At 37.2% G+C, this 19,730-nt stretch overlaps 1 protein-coding gene across 1 annotated transcript in view; it reads right to left on the bottom strand.

Annotated features, from left to right (window-relative positions):
- The window catches only part of CD109 (CD109 molecule), a 127,797-nt gene that overhangs the window by 12,999 nt on the left and 95,068 nt on the right, over window positions 1-19,730 (bottom strand). Inside the window, exons 24-29 of the mRNA XM_026007374.2 lie at window positions 10,370-10,451; window positions 7,960-8,188; window positions 4,721-4,886; window positions 2,915-3,105; window positions 2,239-2,394; window positions 1,135-1,200 (exon numbers count right to left, since the gene is read on the bottom strand). Of these exons, the coding sequence (XP_025863159.2) occupies window positions 1,135-1,200; window positions 2,239-2,394; window positions 2,915-3,105; window positions 4,721-4,886; window positions 7,960-8,188; window positions 10,370-10,451 (890 nt within the window). The remainder of the gene's footprint in view (window positions 1-1,134; window positions 1,201-2,238; window positions 2,395-2,914; window positions 3,106-4,720; window positions 4,887-7,959; window positions 8,189-10,369; window positions 10,452-19,730) is intronic.

Genomic DNA, 19,730 nt, shown 5'->3' with positions numbered 1-19,730 from the left:
TTTGGTTTCCAAAAGGATTATGTCAAGTCCCTATAGTTTTCAATGTATTAAGTAGTATAATAACTATTCCATTCAGGATTTTACATACTACTTCCATTTTATTCTTTTTTTATATAAATTTATTTTTTATTGGTGTTCAATGTGCCAACATATAGAATAACACCCAGTGCTCGTCCCATCAAGTGCTCACCTCAGTGCCCGCCACCCAGTCACCCCCACCCCCCGCCCACCTCCCCTTCCATCACCCCTAGTTCGTTTTCCAGAGTTAGGAGTCTTTCATGTTCTGTCTCCCTTTCTGATATTTCCCACTCATTTTTTCTCCTTTCCCCTTTATTCCCTTTCACTATTTTTTATATTCCCCAAATGACAAATGAATGAGACCATATAATGTTTGTCCTTCTCCGATTGACTTATTTCACTCAGCATACCCTCCTGTTCCATCCACGTCGAAGCAAATGATGGGCATTTGTCATTTCTAATGGCTGAGTAATATTCCATTGTATACATAAACCACATCTTCTTTATCCATTCTGCACCATTAAGGGTAAGTTTTTTTTGGATTTTATTCTTATAGCAAAGCATTGAATGTATCATGCTCTAATTGTTTTATTTACTATTATATAAGATTTTATTTTTTAATTTAAATTCAATTAGCCAACAATTATATAAGATTTTACATTAAAGGGACACATTTTCCATCTTCAAGTCAATTCCTTATAATACCATGTTGAATTTTATATTGTTAGATGAATACTAAGAAGTTACAGGCAAAATTTATTGCATTCATTATCAAGTCATAGTAGAAACTGAGATTCCTGAGCTGTATTTTCACAAAAAATATGGGAGTTCCAACAACTCGCATGAATCATATTGGAAGTTAGGAAACTTCAAAAAGCATATAATACTCGAGAAATATTTTTCAGATTATCAATCCATTTGGCTGCTGTCTACTGACTAGAAGTAACATCTCTAATACTTTTTATTAAAAAGAGTGATTTATCTTACCTAAGTCACAGATATACATCCTTAAGAATTTTATACATTATCTAAGTTACAGATATAGCAGTACCCCAAACAAAAGAATTATCATCACAAGTCACATTGAACTAAACAAAAATAAACATTGTTACATACCTGACAAATAGCAAATCCAAAACCACTTGCGGAAATATTGACTGCAGTTGGCTGTGCCACAGCAAGCTGAATAAAGATAGAAAAAAAGTGAACAAGGCTCCATATCTAGAACCTTCCAGATAGCACAAGAAATCAGTGTTATCCCTCACTAGGAGTATAAGCCAACTGTGAAAAGCTCTAAGAATTGTACATGGCCTCACATGTCAGCTAGAGGCCAACCAGGTAAGAGAGATGAAGGCAAAGGAAAGGTCCACTCTTCACTCACCCTCATCTCTACCCTTTGAAGAGGTGATAGGGCTGCCTGCCCTTCAATAGGTGCTGAAGCAAGAGATACAAGAAACAAAAATCATCTCACTCCTCCAATCTCCCTTGGTCAGCACCTAATCCTCTGGCCCTCCTGGAACACAGTGGTGCATGATCACTGTACTTTAGTTAACACTACTCCTTTTTCTTTCACCATCAACCCTCTTCCTCAGTTTCCAGCCTTGAAGTTATCACTTTCATCCATTATTCTCACCTTCCCACCAGGTTAACCACATGAATAAAGTTACGGTCTATGATATGCCTTTATCCTATTTTAAAGTAAGAATCCTACTATTGATTCTATCAATCTCCTAAGAGGACATGCGGTACAGCTGGAAAGAATATGGTCTGAAATCATGGGTTCAAATCTTAGCTTTACTGTTAGTAGCAACATGATCTTGATTAAGTTACTTAACCTCTCTCAACTTGTTTTATCATGTGTATGGGAGGGATCAAAGTACTTACTTTCTTAGTGTTGGTTTGAGAAGCAAATGCAATAGCACATGTAAAGAAATCTGGCACAATGCCTGCAAAGAATAGGAACTCAGCGGGTGTTCATTCCTTTCCCAACATGATAGAGCCCATATTTTCTCCTTTTCAAAATCTTTCCAAAGTTCTTATCCCTTCCTTTCTTCCCCAGCTCAGCAAATTCAACCAAAGGAGTGCACTCCTTCCTCCCAGCCTCTTTACAGAGCTCTAGAGACAAGTTTTTGTTGAAGTCAATAGAATGGAAATAAAATAGCATTCCAGCATAAGGAATCACCTGCATTTAATTTTAAATAACCACCCCCTTGTCCACACCTCTGCTGTCTGGAGGAGAAAGCGGTTCTGTGCGTCAATCCGAAACTTTACGGGACTTGGTGAACTGGGCCCCATCACAGTCACTTGGATGTTTGTCCTTTCTGTGTTCATTAGGGCTACAAATTCAGATAGGGCCTTCAAGGCTATGACAGTGTCCTATAGAGGAAAGAAAAGTATGTGTGCATATAAATATATATCAAGGTCACCAAAGAGTAAAGGTAGCAATGTTTAGGACACCCACAATGCATTCGTTCACCTTCCTTGGGGGTGCAGCTCTCCTTTATTCATTTCTTAATGTCCTTGACCTACAGTACAGGAGAGGTTTGGAAGGTATCTACTGACTAAAACTGAATATCTAAAAAAAAAAAGAAAAAGAAAGAAAGAAAAGAAAAGAAAAAAAAACTGAATATCTACTGTATTGGTTACCACATATGAAAGATGGCCCATATAGATGGGGAACTCATTTATTTTGTATACATATCACATATGATGTTTACATCTGTGATGAGAAAAAGATTAAAATTGGCAATTTAGACCTTTGACTTAAGGTACTAAATTTTTAAATTGCCAATTTTATGAAGTCATGAGAAAAGCAACCACTTACTTCTTTTAAAAACATACATATATGTTTAAACTATTATTTAGTTTAAAAAAGGAAAACCCTACCATCACTCACCTGAGTAGATGCAAAACCTCCCAAACTATTTCTTTGCCTGCTTAGCCACCTCATAATCGGGATTCCCTCAGAAACCCGATACTGCAGGAAGTGTGAAAGCAGTGCATAGGCTGCAACTTCAATATCCAGGGAACGTGGCTGCCAGGATTCAGAAAGTTTAGACTCTGATGACACCCAGAATTGCATGCCTCCTGCAGGAGACAAGTAATAATAGTCTGATGAATGGAGCAAAAATTACATTTTATACCATTAAATATTCCTACACTGGTCCAAGTCCTACTTGACTGGCATAAATATATACATATATAGAGAGACATATGCCTACATATTTATGCCATGCAAATATATGGTATTCACAAACACAGACACACATGTTGTAAACATGTACTTATAGGTCACTTTCTAAACTATTACAACTTGGAAATTTTCATCTTTTTCCTCATTTTGAGGATGTTTTGATAAAAATAATTTCCCAAGAGAAATTCCACATGTTTGGCTTGAGACTAAACAGCTATAAATAAAAGAGAAACATACTATACTCCAGAAGATAATGTACATAACTTTTCTGACTAGGCCATCCCAAGAAATATTTTAGGACACATTAGAAAGAACCCTGTTCTGGGAATCTGCCATTAGCCAGCTCTAATATTCCCAGAAACCTCTCCTTTTTTTCATTATCTGAAATTTGGTGTTATAAGTTCAAAATCCAAGCCCCCAAGAAAAAAATGAAGGACCCTAGCCAATTCAACAATCTTCCTAGAGATATTCCTGTTACCCTCAGAGGAACCTCTTACTTGGCGCCCCCTCCCCCGTCTCAAATATTACTCTTTAGATGATGATCACACTCAGGTGGAATGTGAAATAACTACCACTTAGACAAGCAGAGAAGAAATGTCAAGACCTACAGTCTCCATGCAACAATCTAGTCCCCAGCACTGCAACAGCCACTAAAGATAATAAGAATTCAATCTAAGTTACTGTTAACAATAATGCAATATTTTTTATAGTCTTCGAAATCTCGAAGCACTTTCAATAATTATCCCTTCTTGAATTAACGGGGCTTCGAATTGGTGAACATTACCTAAAGTTACTTCTCCCCACTCATCCCCATATCTGTCTGTCTCTCTCTCTCACACACACACACAGACACACACACACACCCCTACCTGGATCCCTGAGGCCATTTGGGAAGTAGCAACACCTGTACTTTTAATCCTGTTGTAGCCCATTAAAAAAAAAAAAAAGTCATCCAACTCACTAACAGCATTTTCTGGCATTTGCATGTCTATTAATTAGCATTTTGCTGGGTATTATTCACATTTTATAGTCAGGAAAACTGAACTTCATAAAAGTAGCGTAACTAGAATTTGAACCCAAGTCTCTCCACAACCCAATGTCCTAAAATAACCACTCAAAGCCACCAAACCAGAAATGGAACCAGACAACTCAAAAGGTAACTGACATACAGGACATATCTAAAAGAAGGAAATATTCAGGCCCTGAAATTCTTTATAAAATGCAGGGAGAACAGAAGCAGCCATGCCAGACCTCTCTGACTCATCTGTATTTCATTTACCATCCCATTTAGAAGAGGTAAATGAAAAAAAGAAGAAGAAGAAGAAGAAGAAGAAGAAGAAGAAGAAGGAGGAGGAGGAGGAGGAGGAGGAGGAGGAGGAGGAGGAGGAGGAGGAGGAGGAGAAAGAGATAAATGTCATCTTCATATCTGGCTTACAAAACTTTCTCACATAACTCGTATATTTCATAATGCATAGCAGTCTAATAATCTCAAATGACCCCATGCATTACCTTCTTGTTCTGCTCTCCAAGTCAGCATATTCAACGCTTCCTTGGCTTTAGGGCTCCCCACAGATGACAGTGCATATGTTATAAGAGCTAGAGTATAATTGTCTGAAATTCCTCTATTAAATTCAGACTCCAAAAAGTTGATAGACTCTTGCACATCAATATTAGGCTTGGAAAAAAAAACATATATTTTACTATTCAAAATAACCCATTACCACACATTTAAACAAAAAGCATTTTCAAACATTCATTCAAAAAATAATTTCAGTGTCTGTTTAAGCACCTGACTTTGTCCTAGGCCATGGGAATCAATGATGATCACAGACATTTTAAGATTTGCTATTCATTTTAAAAATAACACTGCTTTGAAAGAGAAATAAAAAAAAATCATACCTATTTACAAATGCACCAAAAATAAGAATACCGAGGAATAAACCCAACCAAAGAGATGAAGGACCTATACTCTAAAACCTACAAAACGCTGACAAAAGAAATTGAAGCAACACAAAGAAGCAGAAAGACATTCCATACTCATGGATTGAAAGAACAAATATTGTTAAAATGTCTATACTTCCCAAAGCAATCCACACATTTAGTGGAATCTCTATCAAAATATCACCAGCATTTTTCACAAAGCTAAAAAACAATCCTAAAATATGTATGGAACCACAAAAGATCCCAAATAGCCAAGGCAATCTTGAAAAACAAAAGCACAGCTAGAGGCATCACAATTCCAGACTTCTAATTATATTACAAAACTGTAGTCATCAAAACAGTATAGTAAGGGCACAAAAATAGACACATACATCAACAGAATGGAATACATATCTCAGAAATGAACCAACAACTATGAGTCAGTTAATCTTCAACAAAGCAGTAAAGAATATCCAATGAGAAAAAGACAATCTCTTCAACAAATGGCATTGGGAAAACTGGACAGCTACATGCAAAAGAATGAAACTGGACCACTTTCTTACACCACACACAAAAATAAATTCAAAATTGATTAAAGACCTAAATGTGACACCTGAAGCCATAAAAATCCTAGAAGAAAACATAGTAGCCTCTTTGACATCAGCCAGAGCAACTTCTTTCTAGATAGGTTTCCTGAGACAAGGGAAACAAAAAGAAATATAAACTACTGGGACTACATCAAAATAAAAAGCTTCTTCTGTATGCCAAGGAAACAATCAACAAAACTAAAAGACAACCAACAAAATGGGAGAAGATATTTGCAAGTGACATATCTGATAAAGGATTAGTATCCAAAATATATAAAGAACTGATATAATTCAACACCCAAAAAACAAATAATCCCATTAAAAATGGGCAGAAGAGGGGCACCTGGCTGGCTTGGTCATGGAACATAAACTCCTGGATGGCTCAGTTGACTGAGCATCCATCTCTTGATTTCAGCCCGAGTCATGATTTTGGCATAGGGTTCTGTGCTCAGTGGGGATTCTGCTTGAGGATTCTCTCCCTTTCCCTATTCCTCTCCTTGCTTGCATACTCTCACTCAAATAAATAAATAAATCTTTTTAAAAAAAATAGGCAGAAGATACTGCTCCAAAGAAGACATTCAGATGGCCAATAAACATATGAAAAAGTGATCATCACTAATCATCAAGGAAAAGCAAATCAAAACTACAATGAGATATCACCTCACACTTGGCTAAAATCAACAACACAAGAAATAACAGGTGTTGGTGAGGATGTGAAGAAAGGAGAACTCTCTTGTACTGTTGTGGGAATACAAACTGATACAGTCACTCTGGAAAACAGTATAGATGTTCCTCAGAATATTAAAAATAGAGCTACCCTGTAATCCAACAATTGCACTAAGAATACAAAAATATTAATTCAAAAGGATACATGCACTCTGATGTTTATAGATGCATTGTCTACAATAGCCTAGATATGGAAGCAGCCCAAGTGTCCATCAACCGATGAATGGATAAAGAAGATGTATATGTGTGCATGTGTACAAAATGTAATACTACCCAGCCATAAAATAGAATGGAGTCTTGCCATTTACAATGACATGGATGGAGCTAGAAAATACAATGCTAAGTGAAGTAAGTTAGTCAGAGAAAGACAAATACCTATGATTTCACTCATATGTAGAATTTAAGAAATAAAACAAATGAATAAAGGGGGAACAAAGAGAGGCAAACCAAAAATCAGACTCTTCACTATAGAGAACAAACTGATGGTTACCAGAGGGGAGGAGGGAGAGAGATGGGTGAAATAGAGGATGGGGATTAAGACGTACACTTGTAATGAGCACTAGGTGCTGTATGGAAGTGCAGAATTACTATATTGTACACCTGAAACTAGTATTACACTGTATGTTAACTACCTGAAATTTAAGTAAATACAAAGAAAGAAAAGGAAAGATTCAAAAAAAAAAAAAGAAACACTACTTTTCAGTTTCTGTGTAAATAGGCACCATTCCCTAGAAGGAATAAGAAATAAAAAGAATTTTTGTCAGGGTTTCTACCATCGATTATCATGAACTCAGATGACAGCAAAAAATACGGCTTTTTTACTCATATCTGATCTGAGGTGTTGAACTCTACGCTCAGGGAAAAGGTACATTTCCATGTGCCTAGTACTGGACTAGCAAAATAGTATGAGTTTACTAGTAGGAGCTTACTATCAAGAATGGCTGTTTTCAATCATGTGAAATGCAGTTGCCATTAAACCAGTAAAGCCATCAATCACTGAGACAGTTCTGGAGCAAAATCAAACTTATTAGCATAACTTCCCATGCATACTCATTCTCATCCAGATGTCCATGCCCATTTAACATGATTTTTAGAGAGTGGGTATACTTTGCACTAAATTAGCAGATGTTGTAATTGCTCCAGGATATTTTAGAAACAAACAAAAATCCTTCACCACCTGAATGTGCTAGAATTCATTCCCAAATTCTGAAGAATTTTTAGTCCCCTAAGAAGTTAGCCTTTCCAATGATAAAATATGTATTAATTTATCTTACCAATAGCAAGTACAACAGCATTTATATTAGAAAGCATTCTTAGTTATTCTGAAAGAGTGGGTTCATATTTTCATTCTCAGATTTAAGAATATGGTCACAAATGCAAAGCAAAAAGATGCCCAAATTCAGATCTCCAGTGTGATGCAAAACTCTTTAAGTCTCCAGACACATTCTTGACCTATCAAGATCTACCTTCCTTGTTATTTATCACCCATCATTTATTAAATTAAAGATTAAATACCTGATACTTTTTATATCCCAGGAGAGAAGTCACAATATAAGCTGTAAGCGTTACTGGACTTTTATTGCCACCTTGAAGCTCACTATGGATCACTCTTCCTGGCTCCCAAAATTCACCGTTGGATTTCTGACGTCCTCTGAGCCAAGTATATGTTCTGTGTAATACATTCTGATCAATATCTATGTAAGGATCAGCTTCAAGGAAACATCTTAACACAAAGGCTGACAACCTAGGTGAAAAAGTAGAAAAGTTGCATAAAATACACATTATAAGTCTTCTAAGTAACACTGAGCAAGAAAACAACAATAACAACATTTTTTCTCAACCACAAGATTCACAGAAGGATAATCCCTGAAGAAGGAACAAAGGGAAGAAAGGCAACAAAGAGACAACATAAACATCTCAGTCTTGCTGGTAGACACAGTTTCCACTTGAGCATGGCCAAGAAATTCCAGGTCAACTCCCAAAATACCAGGTTTGGGAAGACTTAGAAATCATCTAATCTCCTACACACACTATTTTATAGGTTGAGAATTCGACACTCTAGGAGAATTAAATTGTCCAAGGTTATCATCATTGGACTGTTCTAGGTATTTACCAAGGAATATCCCATTATATACTTTGCTCAGCCCTAAACCCATGGATGAAGTATATATAGTTCACAGTCAATCTGTAGTACTTTTAACTAGAGAAAATGGATATTTTCTCTCCTATAGGACAGGAGTCAGAAAATTACAGCCTATGAACCAAATCTGTCTGAGCCAAATCTGGTCCAATCCAACCCAGAGTCTATTTACATATGCCTCCCTTCTACCACCCTCCCCTTGAGAATGTTTTTTAAAAGAAGAAGGAAAGAGAAGGGGAAGGGAGGGGAGAAAAAACAACATGCAACGGAGACTCGATGTGGCCTGCAGTGCCTAACATATTTACTATCTGAGCCTTTACAGAAAGAATTTGCCAAAGCCTGCTACAGAACAATAAATATTTATGTGAAAAGATCATCAAGCAATAAAACACAGAAACCTTTCTATTTATGGATCTATATTCTGACACAGGCCAAGAGAAAATTTGAAGCAGATATGGCTCCCCACTATGAAATGTTTAGGTGTGATAAATCTTAATATTCAGTAATATCTGATCCTCTTTTACTTTGGAATATGCAGAAAAATTCACTTCTTGGCCCTTTTGAAGTCAAGCACAGCCACGTGACCAGCTCTGATAATGATAAAGTCAGAAGTAATGTTGTACCCAGGCAAAAGTACCTAATGACCAGTGTTGGATACTCCAGCCTTCTGTTTCCAGGCTGGAGCAGACCTAGAGATTCCTTGGGGAGATGGTGGCAGCTGAGCAAAGACTATAGAGCCCCCTGCTGACCCATAGTGGAAATGCAGCACAAGCAAGAAAGATGCTCTTGTTAATTAAGCTACTAAAATTTTAGGGGGTTGTTACCATAGCATGCATGTCTAACCTGACTGTTACAGCTAATCAATCTTCTCTGGGTGAAATGTAGAATTGACAATAGTGTAAGGAGAGAAAATAATTATCCAAAATCAGCCACAGAGAGATTCCATTCTGGAGGAGATCTGGATTCTTATTACTTAATTCCATCACTGTTTTTCACAAAAAATAATCTTAAAGAAGCTATGTTGACTATGTTAATACAAAATTTGTATTGATAATGTCCAATTAAGAAATGAACTATGTCGAGGTGCCTGGGTGGCTCAGTCGGTTAAACAACAGACTCCTGATCTCAAGATCATGAGATTGAGCCCCATCAATTCACATTAGGTATGGAGATACCTAATCTGCTTAAGATTCACTTTCTCCCTCTCCCTCTGTTTCTCACTCTCCTCCCCTGCTCACGTGCTCCCTCTCTCTCTCTCTAAAAACAAAACAAAACAAAACTATGTCACAATCAATATCTCTAACCAGTTTTTCTTGTCAACTGCACCATCATCATAAAGTACTTTTATTACTTTTCCCACAAAAAAAAGGATTTATGACTTATCTTTTCTCAATAAAAACATTTTACTTATTAATGTGTTAAAACTGTATGTAAAAATGAAAATCTCTTTTAAAACCAGGCTACAGGAAAAGCAACCTACACTATACACTATAGGAACACATCTGTCCATTTCATGGCCATTTTGACCTAATGAGAGCTCATACATGACAGACTTGTTCTGTTAGTAAAAACACTTACCAAGTGGGAGCCCTTGTGTAGCACAGTTGGATAAATGTCTAATGCTGGATGTCAGCTCAGGTCATGATCTCAGGATCTTGAGATCAAGCCTCCAGTCAGGCTCTGCTAGTTTCTCTTTCCTTCTCCCAATGCCCCTCCCTGCACTCACTCACACTTCTCTCACTCAAATAAATAAATAAATCTTTAAAAACAAACAAACGTACTTACCAAGTGCTCCCAGAAGGATCATCATTCCCAAAAGCACTGAAAGAGCCATCTTCCCTCTGATAGAGAAGTTCTCTCTGGTAACCTGAAGACATAAAAGTAGACAACGTAATCACAACTTGAAATGAATGAAAGTTTCTAATGACTTCATACTGAGGAAACATGAACAGAGAATGGAAAAGAAGAAACAACTAATATTAAATACTTTCTGTGTTAAGTGCTGTGAGAGATAAAATATCAAGACTTTTCAAGCAGAATTTGCAATATAAGAACTGTAATAGCTTCAAATTAAATTCAGAAGAATATTACAACAGAGACAACAATTCTAGCCAGTTAAAAGGAAGCAAACTAGTCCAACACAATTTCAGCTGAGGTCATGATCTTAGAGTTGTGAGATGGAGCCCAGGTTGAGCTCCACACTCAGTGCAGAGTCTGCTTAAAGAGTCTCTCTTCCTGTGCCCCTCCCCCAACACGCATGCAGTCTAAATAAATAAATAAATAAATAAAATCTTTAAAAGCAAGCCAACTAAAGGCCAAGATTTATTTAACTCTAATGTTAACTACAACAGTTTCAATGCTTAATCATCTAAAATTATTTGCTACCTAAGAAAAATACTATCTAAACTATCATAAATAAGGTTCAGGGCTAAAAGGAAAAGTAAAAATACTTCCTATTTTTAGGCCAACAACAGAAGGGGAAAATAGCTAAATAATCTAAGACAATTGCTTTAAAATTTTTTGGCCATAGATCAACTGGCCTACCCACCACATCAACTCCATATTCTCACTAAAAAAAAAAAAAGAAAAAAAAAAAAAAAAAAAAAAGAAAAAGAACCCAGCAGTGGTAATGAAGTCTTACTATAGAAGTAAATTGAGAAGGGGGTTAAGGCTCATATAGCTGCTTTAATAAAAGCAGATGTTTCATATTCACAAATAAATGGTTGCAAATAAGACAGATGTTTCATATTCGCAAAGCAATGCATGCAGTCTCAAAGACCAATGACCAAAAAATCACAGGCCAAACACTAAAAGATTCACCAAACAACCCAAAACAAACTAAGTTGCTAAAAATGAAAGTAAAATAACAATAATTTATCATTAGAAAGCAAGCATAAGCAGGAGCCAAAAATATGTCCAACTCAAGGCATTATCAATGATTCTCTGATAACCAAGAACTCTTGCTATAAATTACAGGACTCTACTATAGGCAGGTGACATCACACAGTATGAACTTTGCAGCATGGTCACATAGAGCCTGGAAACCATAAGCATTTATAAAATGTTGAATTCAATCCCTAGTAAACTCTAGTACCAAAAACAAGTTTAATCTACGAATACTACATTTTAGAAGCATCAATAACTATAAGTAATTATTCATGTTTAACTAACATAACATGAGCATTAATGGTTTAAAATTACAGTTAATCTGCTCTTGCCATGTCCCAAACTTTCCTCCTTGAGCCCTTCCCCAGAAACCCCAGATGTGAGCATCTGATTTAAGCAACAATAAGACAAAGTATGTAAAAAACAAGACTCTGTTTCATGGTGATCTTTAAGACCTATAGTAAAAGAAATATAAACAACATTTTGGTAATGTCAGAATTTCTCTTTAAAGAATGGGGCTAGAATCTTGATATTTGAAACTGAAATATTAAGGCATAATAATTAAATATCCGATCTTGATCCAACACTATGTCTCAGGAACTGTTCGAAGCCCTTTCAGGTATGAACTTAGGTAATTCTCACAACTCTAATGATGTAGATGCTATTTAGAGACAGTATCTTCAGAGATGAGGACACTGGTACTCAGAGCACACCAAGTGCAAGGTCATGCAGCCGGGAGGTATTGAAGCCAGAAACTAGCCAAGGTCTATGTCCCCAAAGCTGCTGTTTCCTGCTAACTCACAGAGCTTTTTCAGTGATTAATGTATGAAAAGTCCTCAGCACTGCACCTATTTTATACGGCAAGCCCTCAATAAACAAGAAGTATCCATACTAAGTCCATACCAAGGACATAGGAAAAGGCTTTCTAACACCCAATTTTTTAAAAAAATATGTACTAAATAGGACCACAAAAAAATTCTTTAAACTTTTCCATGGCAAAACACACTATTGGCAAAGTTAAAAGATAAGTTAGAAGAATATACGTGCTACACACAGATAAGTGGCTAATGTCCCTAATATTAACATATAAATTATATAATAAATTATATATATCCTTATGTATTATTACTGCATACCTATACATATATAAAGTACCTTTTAAGTACTTTTAAGTTTAAAGAAAAAGAGTAAAATCCTACAAAAAAAGAAAATGGACAAAAGACAAGAACAATTTCACAAAAAAAGCAAAGAGAGATGGACTTCAATATGAGGGAAAATGTTCAACTTCATCATAAGTGCAATCCAAATTAAATACCATTTCTCTGAACTAGGGGTGGTGGAAGAGGAGGAGGGCGGGGGTTGGGGGTGAATGGGTGACGGGCACTGAGGGGGGCACTTGACAGGATGAGCACTGGGTATTATTCTGTATGTTGGCAAATTGAATACCAATAAAAAATAAATTATTATTAAAAAATAAATAAATAAATACCATTTCTCACCCGTCCTATTAGCAAAGATTCAAAAGTCTGGCCACTCATTCTGTTGGGAAGGCTGTAAGGAAACCAATACCTTGTTCACTGCTACAGGGAACTCAGAATGGTACAACTGCTATAGGGGAGTGTTACACCTTTTGACCCAATAATCCCTCTTCTTAGATTATACCCTTAAGATATACCTTCAACAATACAAAAAATATGTATGCAGAAAATTATTCATTGCATTATTTGTAATTGCAAAAATACTGGAGATTGCTTGAGTAAACTCAAACTGTAGTACATACACACAGTAGAGTCTATGCAATTGTGAAAAAAGATGAGAAATAGCTCTCTGAACTCATACGGGTTGATTTCCTGGATGCACGGTTAAGTGGAAAAGTATAGTACGCTACCTTTTGTGTAAGAAAAAGAGGAAATAAGAAAATATATATGCATATGTTAATTTCTGCAGAAAGAGAGAGAGAGAAAGAAACTAGAAACTAATGAAGTTACCCACAAGGGGCTGGGAGAAGGGATACAAGAGGGAGAGATACCCCTTTTAGAGTAGGTTGGACTTTTGGAAGCATATTAATGTTCTACATATTCAAAAAAGAAAACAAACAAGAATAGGAAAAAAATGATAGGCATTATTAACACTAGTTCACTCCAACATGTTTCAGTTTTCCAAACCTTGAAAAAAACACAGCATATAATCTCTTCCTTTTTCAGAGGCAGTAAGGGTTCACAGAAAAGCAGAAAAACTTTCTAGTGTTTACAAAGGAAATTAGCAAAAGAATCCAAGACATTCTTCAATTTCCAATTCAGGACTAAATGCACCAGATAGCAGAGTTTAACTGTGAACTCAATCTGACAGAGGAAGGAAAGAGAGAGGAAGGCAAGAGAGAGAGGAGAGGAGGAGAGGAGACACTAGGGCTGGAGAGGAGAGGAAAAAGAAGAAAAGAAAGCTTTCAGGACCCACCATCACTACAGGAAACATCTCTGTGAGAAGGACCAGCTTCTAAAGAGAGGACCATGTGCCTCCAAGCCCCTAAGTCACGTCAACAACTGCAGTTCCAAGTATGAGTTATTGTAAAACCAGAGAGATGAGATCATGCAGATGAGATCAGTGCTTATGGAAATTACCCCTCAGGTGGATGACCTCCAACAGTCCCCATTTTAATATCAACAACTCGCACCATTCCTCTACAGTGCAGCCAGCCCAGAGGAGGCGGAGGACTCGCAGACAATCTCCAATTGCAGAGTGCATTTCTTGAGCTGGCTTAGATGACACTGAGACTCCAAACCTCCAGCTCTGCTCCCATAGCAGAACAAAGGAAAGAATCAGAACCTAGAGAGAGGAACTAATATGACTCTTCTAGTAGGAATATCCTGTGAAGTTTCCTTCCTTACCTTAAATCAGCCATGCATCCCTTAGAGAATCCTCAACTGCTTCTCTTGCAAATCAACCATGCCACAAGCAGTAAAGGACATTGTTGACTCAGCTGTGATGTTCACTATTAATACAATTCAACATTCAAGCATAGTCACCTCAGTTGGAGACTTTTCGTAATAGATGAAAAAGGCAAAAATATGATTTTCTCCAAAAGCTTATGAGGAAATAAGAGAATTGCCCCAAGGTCATAGTTTCAAGAATAGCTCTTGAGTTAGAAAACAACAGTAAATAGGAATTAACAGACACTTCTTTATATTAGAATACAGAAGAAGTCAAGAGGGTGATAGGATAATGACCATGAACTATTGTTTATGAAGGGTCAGATAAGCTACACACTTACTGGGTTATGAATTTTCTTTGGAATAGCCATAAATGTAAAATATTTACAATTTATTATAATAAAGATGAAAATACTGTTCACAGAAATATATAGAAAAAAAAGATAATTTCACTTGGTATACCTCAAGTATCAAAATTACATATAAATAAAAGAAGTAAAATCAGCTCATTGTGACTCTGTCACTCACTTCCTCTGGTAAAAAGCTGATAAAAATATTTTTTGTGCTAAGAGAAAAGTAATCATCATCAATGTCCTTACTCTGTATGATATGGAATATGGGAAATAAGAACTTCCCTGGGTTTTTAGGTTTTCAGCAATTTCACTATTGCCTGTAGCCATTCTTGCAAGGACTAGGGCAGCATCAGAATTCTAAGACCTATCTTTCCTGTTTTTTTATTTCAATGTAAAAAATATATATAATGTACTCAACTAGGCTTGGTCTGAGTCTCATTTGAAAAAGGGAGCCCCGGGTTCCATTTTTAAATATTTGAGGAAAACAAGTGATTTAAATCTCTAATTAACAGGATTTCCAGTCCTTACCCAAAACAGTTTTCAATTTACGATTCTATTTTTCTTTTTGACAGCAAAAGAGACTTCATTCAATGATGTAGCTGTTGTTTTGACCAAAAAAACAATGGGTTAGGTTACAAGGCTCCTGGGCCAAGCATGACTTAAGTAAAACAATGCGCTGTTCATAAATGACATTTAAATAATATAATCATGACTCATGCCAAAGCCACTTTAATTTCTTAAAAAATAAAAACAACTACAGTATATTTAGAGGACTTTGGCAAATGTGATGGCAAGAGAAAAAACAAAGTCTCTGAAATGAGACACTGATTTCATAATGAAAATCATTATACCAAGAAGCTATTGTCCACGACTTTGAAATACAATTCAGTTCAGCATGTGAAATGATGTATTTGGGGAAGCTCCATTGTGTCGGTTGCCATCAATCACTTCACCAGCTCAAAAGGTGAGCTGAAGCCACTGGCTCCATTTCTTAGCTTATAAGAACATGCCAAGGCCAGGTAAACCTTTAATGTTTGGAAACAATTGCTGCATTGTGGAAGTACTTAAGAGATGTTGTGGGCCCAATCTCTGCATTAGGATAAGGAACCTAAGGCCCAAAGAAATTAATATTGACAGTAATTCATTCATCCAGTCTGTATTTATGGTGGTGCTTATGTAGTGATAGAATAGTGCAAAGATTAAATACAGTCCCCACCGTCATGGAGCTTACATTCTATGCAGGAGACACACAGATAATAGGCAAAAGAGATCATTTTAAATAATGTTGAGTGTGGTGAAGAAAATGAAATGAAGTTATATAAATGAGAGCTCCTAAATGCGAAGGGAAGGCCACTCCAAGGGAAACACTACCTAAATGACGAGAAGGAGCCAGCCATGGGAGGATTCCAGGAGAAGGAAGAGCAAGCTTAAAGCCCTGAAGCACCATGGAGCAGGGAGGGCTCCAGATAGAGCCGAGGGGTTGCCAAGATGGGGCAGCCTCAGATTCACCACCAGAGAACCCATTAGAGAATTTTAAGCAAGTAAGTGATGTGACTTTAACATTTTCAAAAGATCCCTTTTATTATATGTGGAACCTGTATTGAAGGACATAGAAGCAAAGAGATTTTCTAAAAGGAAGACACTGGCATTGTCCAGGTGAGCACTGATGCTGTCTGAGTAGAAGGATTTGCCATGGGATGGAGAGAGCGGAAGAACTTCACATTTGGTTTTTAGGCAGCTGGACAGGGTTTACTTGCTGACTATGAACCCTAACTCCCCAGTCAGATGCAACCAACTGTATACTACAGCTAACAATTATTGGGCACTGACTGTGTTAAAGTGCTAAAATATCTTATTTAATCTTCAAAACAGCCCCCATGAAGTGGGTACTTTATTATCCCTATCTTACAGGTGGGAAAACATGGCTCGGGAAAACCAGCGTAGGCGGCAGGATTCCGAGCCCTGGTGTGACAGCCTCCACAGCTGGCGCCGTAACCAGTGGACCCTCCTGTCCCCAAGGTGGTGCTTGCCTCATTCACAGCAGTAGCGTTGTATATGGCTATGGTACCTTGGAAAACTACGTGGCCTTTAGAGAATGATGTTTTCTCTGCCCTCTGGCCCTCTGCACCTTCTAACAACCAGCAAGTGTGAGGAAGGGAGAAGCACCAAGGAAAAGCAGCCACCCAAAGGGTGGCTTTGAAATAACTGCAGGTTGGCCCTCTTAACCTGGCTGGGGCTGGCCTGAGGGACCAGCACTCCTTTCGGAAAACCAACAGATACCAAGGATTTGGGGCGTTCATTTTTTAGGACCTCTGCTAACCCAGAGCAAGGTATCTAAAGCACAACTGAAATTATCTTTAAGGGATGATTTTATCATTTTATCATTCCTTAAATGGTTCAAACTATAAAACTGATCCTCTTTTTTTAAAGCATTAATATTTGACTACCTAACATTACCAACCATAAAGCATATAAAATATGGAATTATGTGGCATTTTCAACAATATTTTATCTTATTTTATTAAATTATCCCAAAGAATGTGTATCAGACTATAAATCAACAGTCTAGTCCCTATGTACCTACTTCTACATGAAGCCAGTCACACTGCATTCTGAATATAAGACAGAATTTTGTTCACAAAAGGTACAGCATTAAATTATGACAATCCCAAATACTTTTCCATCTCCTTAAATATGTGTTATGGCAGATAACCATTATGGCATGGTTATAAACATAACCATTATGGTAACCATTATGGCAATGTGTAAAATCTCATTTTTCTGTTTACCATGGCACACACTGTACCACAGACAGCACTTGGTACCACGTCTTAAACCTAATTATAATAGAATTTGAAAAAAAAGCAGCTCTTGTATTTATATGTTTAAATATGACTGATTCACAAATATATGTATGAAGGAGGATGATTTTAAATGGGCAGCTCTGTATGGAAAGTACCAATTGCTAAATCTTCGAGAATTTCCTGAAGACCTAACCACATCCCAGGCCTATGGGCCTGGCTCTAATCTGAGTGGAAAATACACCACTATCTCCTTCATCACAGCAGTACTCAGTTCACACCCAACTCTGATTCCAAGCCCTGGTCTCCCTGTTTGTCCTCTCATGCAGCACATTGTTTCTGACTCACAATCCCCTTCCTCCCTCTCAGCCCTGGTCTGTACCAGCCTACCCCAGGGAGAGTTTTGGATACCAACCAGCTCATCCTCCTGGATCTCACCGGACACTGCAGATTCTAACCTTTGCTTTCTCCTTCCCTATAGGAGCCTAGGTAATGTCCTTACTATTGTATCAGAAGCCTCCTGAGACCTCTTGCACATTAGCCACACTCAAACATCTTGGCCAATTCCTAGACCTTTTCCATCCAAGCTTATGGTTTTTAAAAACCTAAAAATGTTGCCAAGTAAACTTATCCCATATCGATCTGAGGAAGAACACATATTCCAACACCATATCACCTGGAAATAATCATAGGTAAGTTATATACCCTCTCTATGCCTCAGTTTCCTCACCTGTAAAATGGAAATAATATCAGTATGTATACCTCCTAGGGTTTTTGTAAGAATTAAATGAAAACATAGGGCACCTTGGTGGCAAATCCATTAAGAATCCAACTCTTGCAGCTCAGGTCATAATCCCAGAGTCATGAGACAGAGCCTCACATCCACCTCTGTGGTCAATGCAGAGTCTGCTTAAGATTCTACCTCCCTTTCCCTCTGCCCCTTTCCCTTACACATGCCAGAGCATGCACATGCATATTCTCTCTCTCTCTCTCTCTTTCTCTCTCTCTCTCTCTCTCTTTCTCTCTCTGTCAAACAAATAAGTAATCTTAAGGTAAAAAAAAAGAATTAAATGAAAACATTTGTAAAGCCTTTAACAGGGTTGGTTATTACCATTATTACATAATATTTAGTTTAGGATAAATAAGTTCCTACATAATGAGGGAACCTGGAAGAAAAGCTCACATCAAAATATGTCTTTAAGCTTTCTAATTCATAACTGTAGAGAAGTTAGTAAAATCACTAACAGCTTGCCTCTATTTGCATTTAACCTATTCCTTCCAAAAAAACAAAAACAAAACACTTAGGAGTTGGGATTTTTAGATTACACTGAGCAAGGATTTTTTTAGCATTTTGCATAAACCATTCTAATCCTCATAAATTTGATGGGCAGCAGGTAGCCCAAATTATGTAGACAAATAAACTCAACCACACAGAGATTTTGCTAGAAGTCCCCTAACATGGAAATGCAAAACCTAGATCATAATTTTGGGTAGTTGGCTTCTGGAGTATTTGAGGAAATCAAATATACATTAGTAGTAGTAGTAGTAGTAGTATTAGAAACATTTTTGTTTTTGTCTAAGGATGGACATTAAGTGCATGGACTCTGGGGCCAGGCAGTGAGTTCAAATCCCAGTTCTACTACTCACTTGCTAATAAGTTAATTAACTTTTCTGTGTCTCAGTTTCCTCTTCTGTAAAAACAGGAGGATAATACTAACACTGTGAGCATTAAATGAGACATTAATTACAAAGTGCTTAAAACACTGCCTGGCACACATAAGTGCTCAGCTAATAGTAATTGTTGCTATTTGCAAGTTGCAGACACAAAGCATCTGGTATCCGTGAACAATATCTGCCTCTCAAGAACTCAGGGGACAGTAATCACGAGTCTGACATCTGAGAGTCGAGCAGGGCCTCCTCATATAAACTATGCCCTCCTAACTCCCACCTACCTGACATTTTAAACGCACTGAGAAGGTGCCCGCCCCATGGCACCACATGTGTGTATGTACAGACTGTCTTCACTGAACAAAGAATTCCTTGAGAAGAAAGGCCCTGACCTCCTGTTTCCTCAGTGGCAGAGCTGACACTGGCACCAGCAGATACTCCATAAATGTGTGATGAATAAATGAACACTCAGTCCTCTAGATTTTTAAGTAGCTTTAAATTTCAGGTCCCT

The sequence above is a fragment of the Vulpes vulpes genome, chromosome 1 (genome assembly GCF_048418805.1).
Source record: "Vulpes vulpes isolate BD-2025 chromosome 1, VulVul3, whole genome shotgun sequence".
NCBI lineage: Eukaryota > Metazoa > Chordata > Mammalia > Carnivora > Canidae > Vulpes > Vulpes vulpes.
The sequence above is the reverse complement of the archived record's forward strand: the minus strand, read 5'-3'. Positions and strand labels throughout refer to the sequence as shown.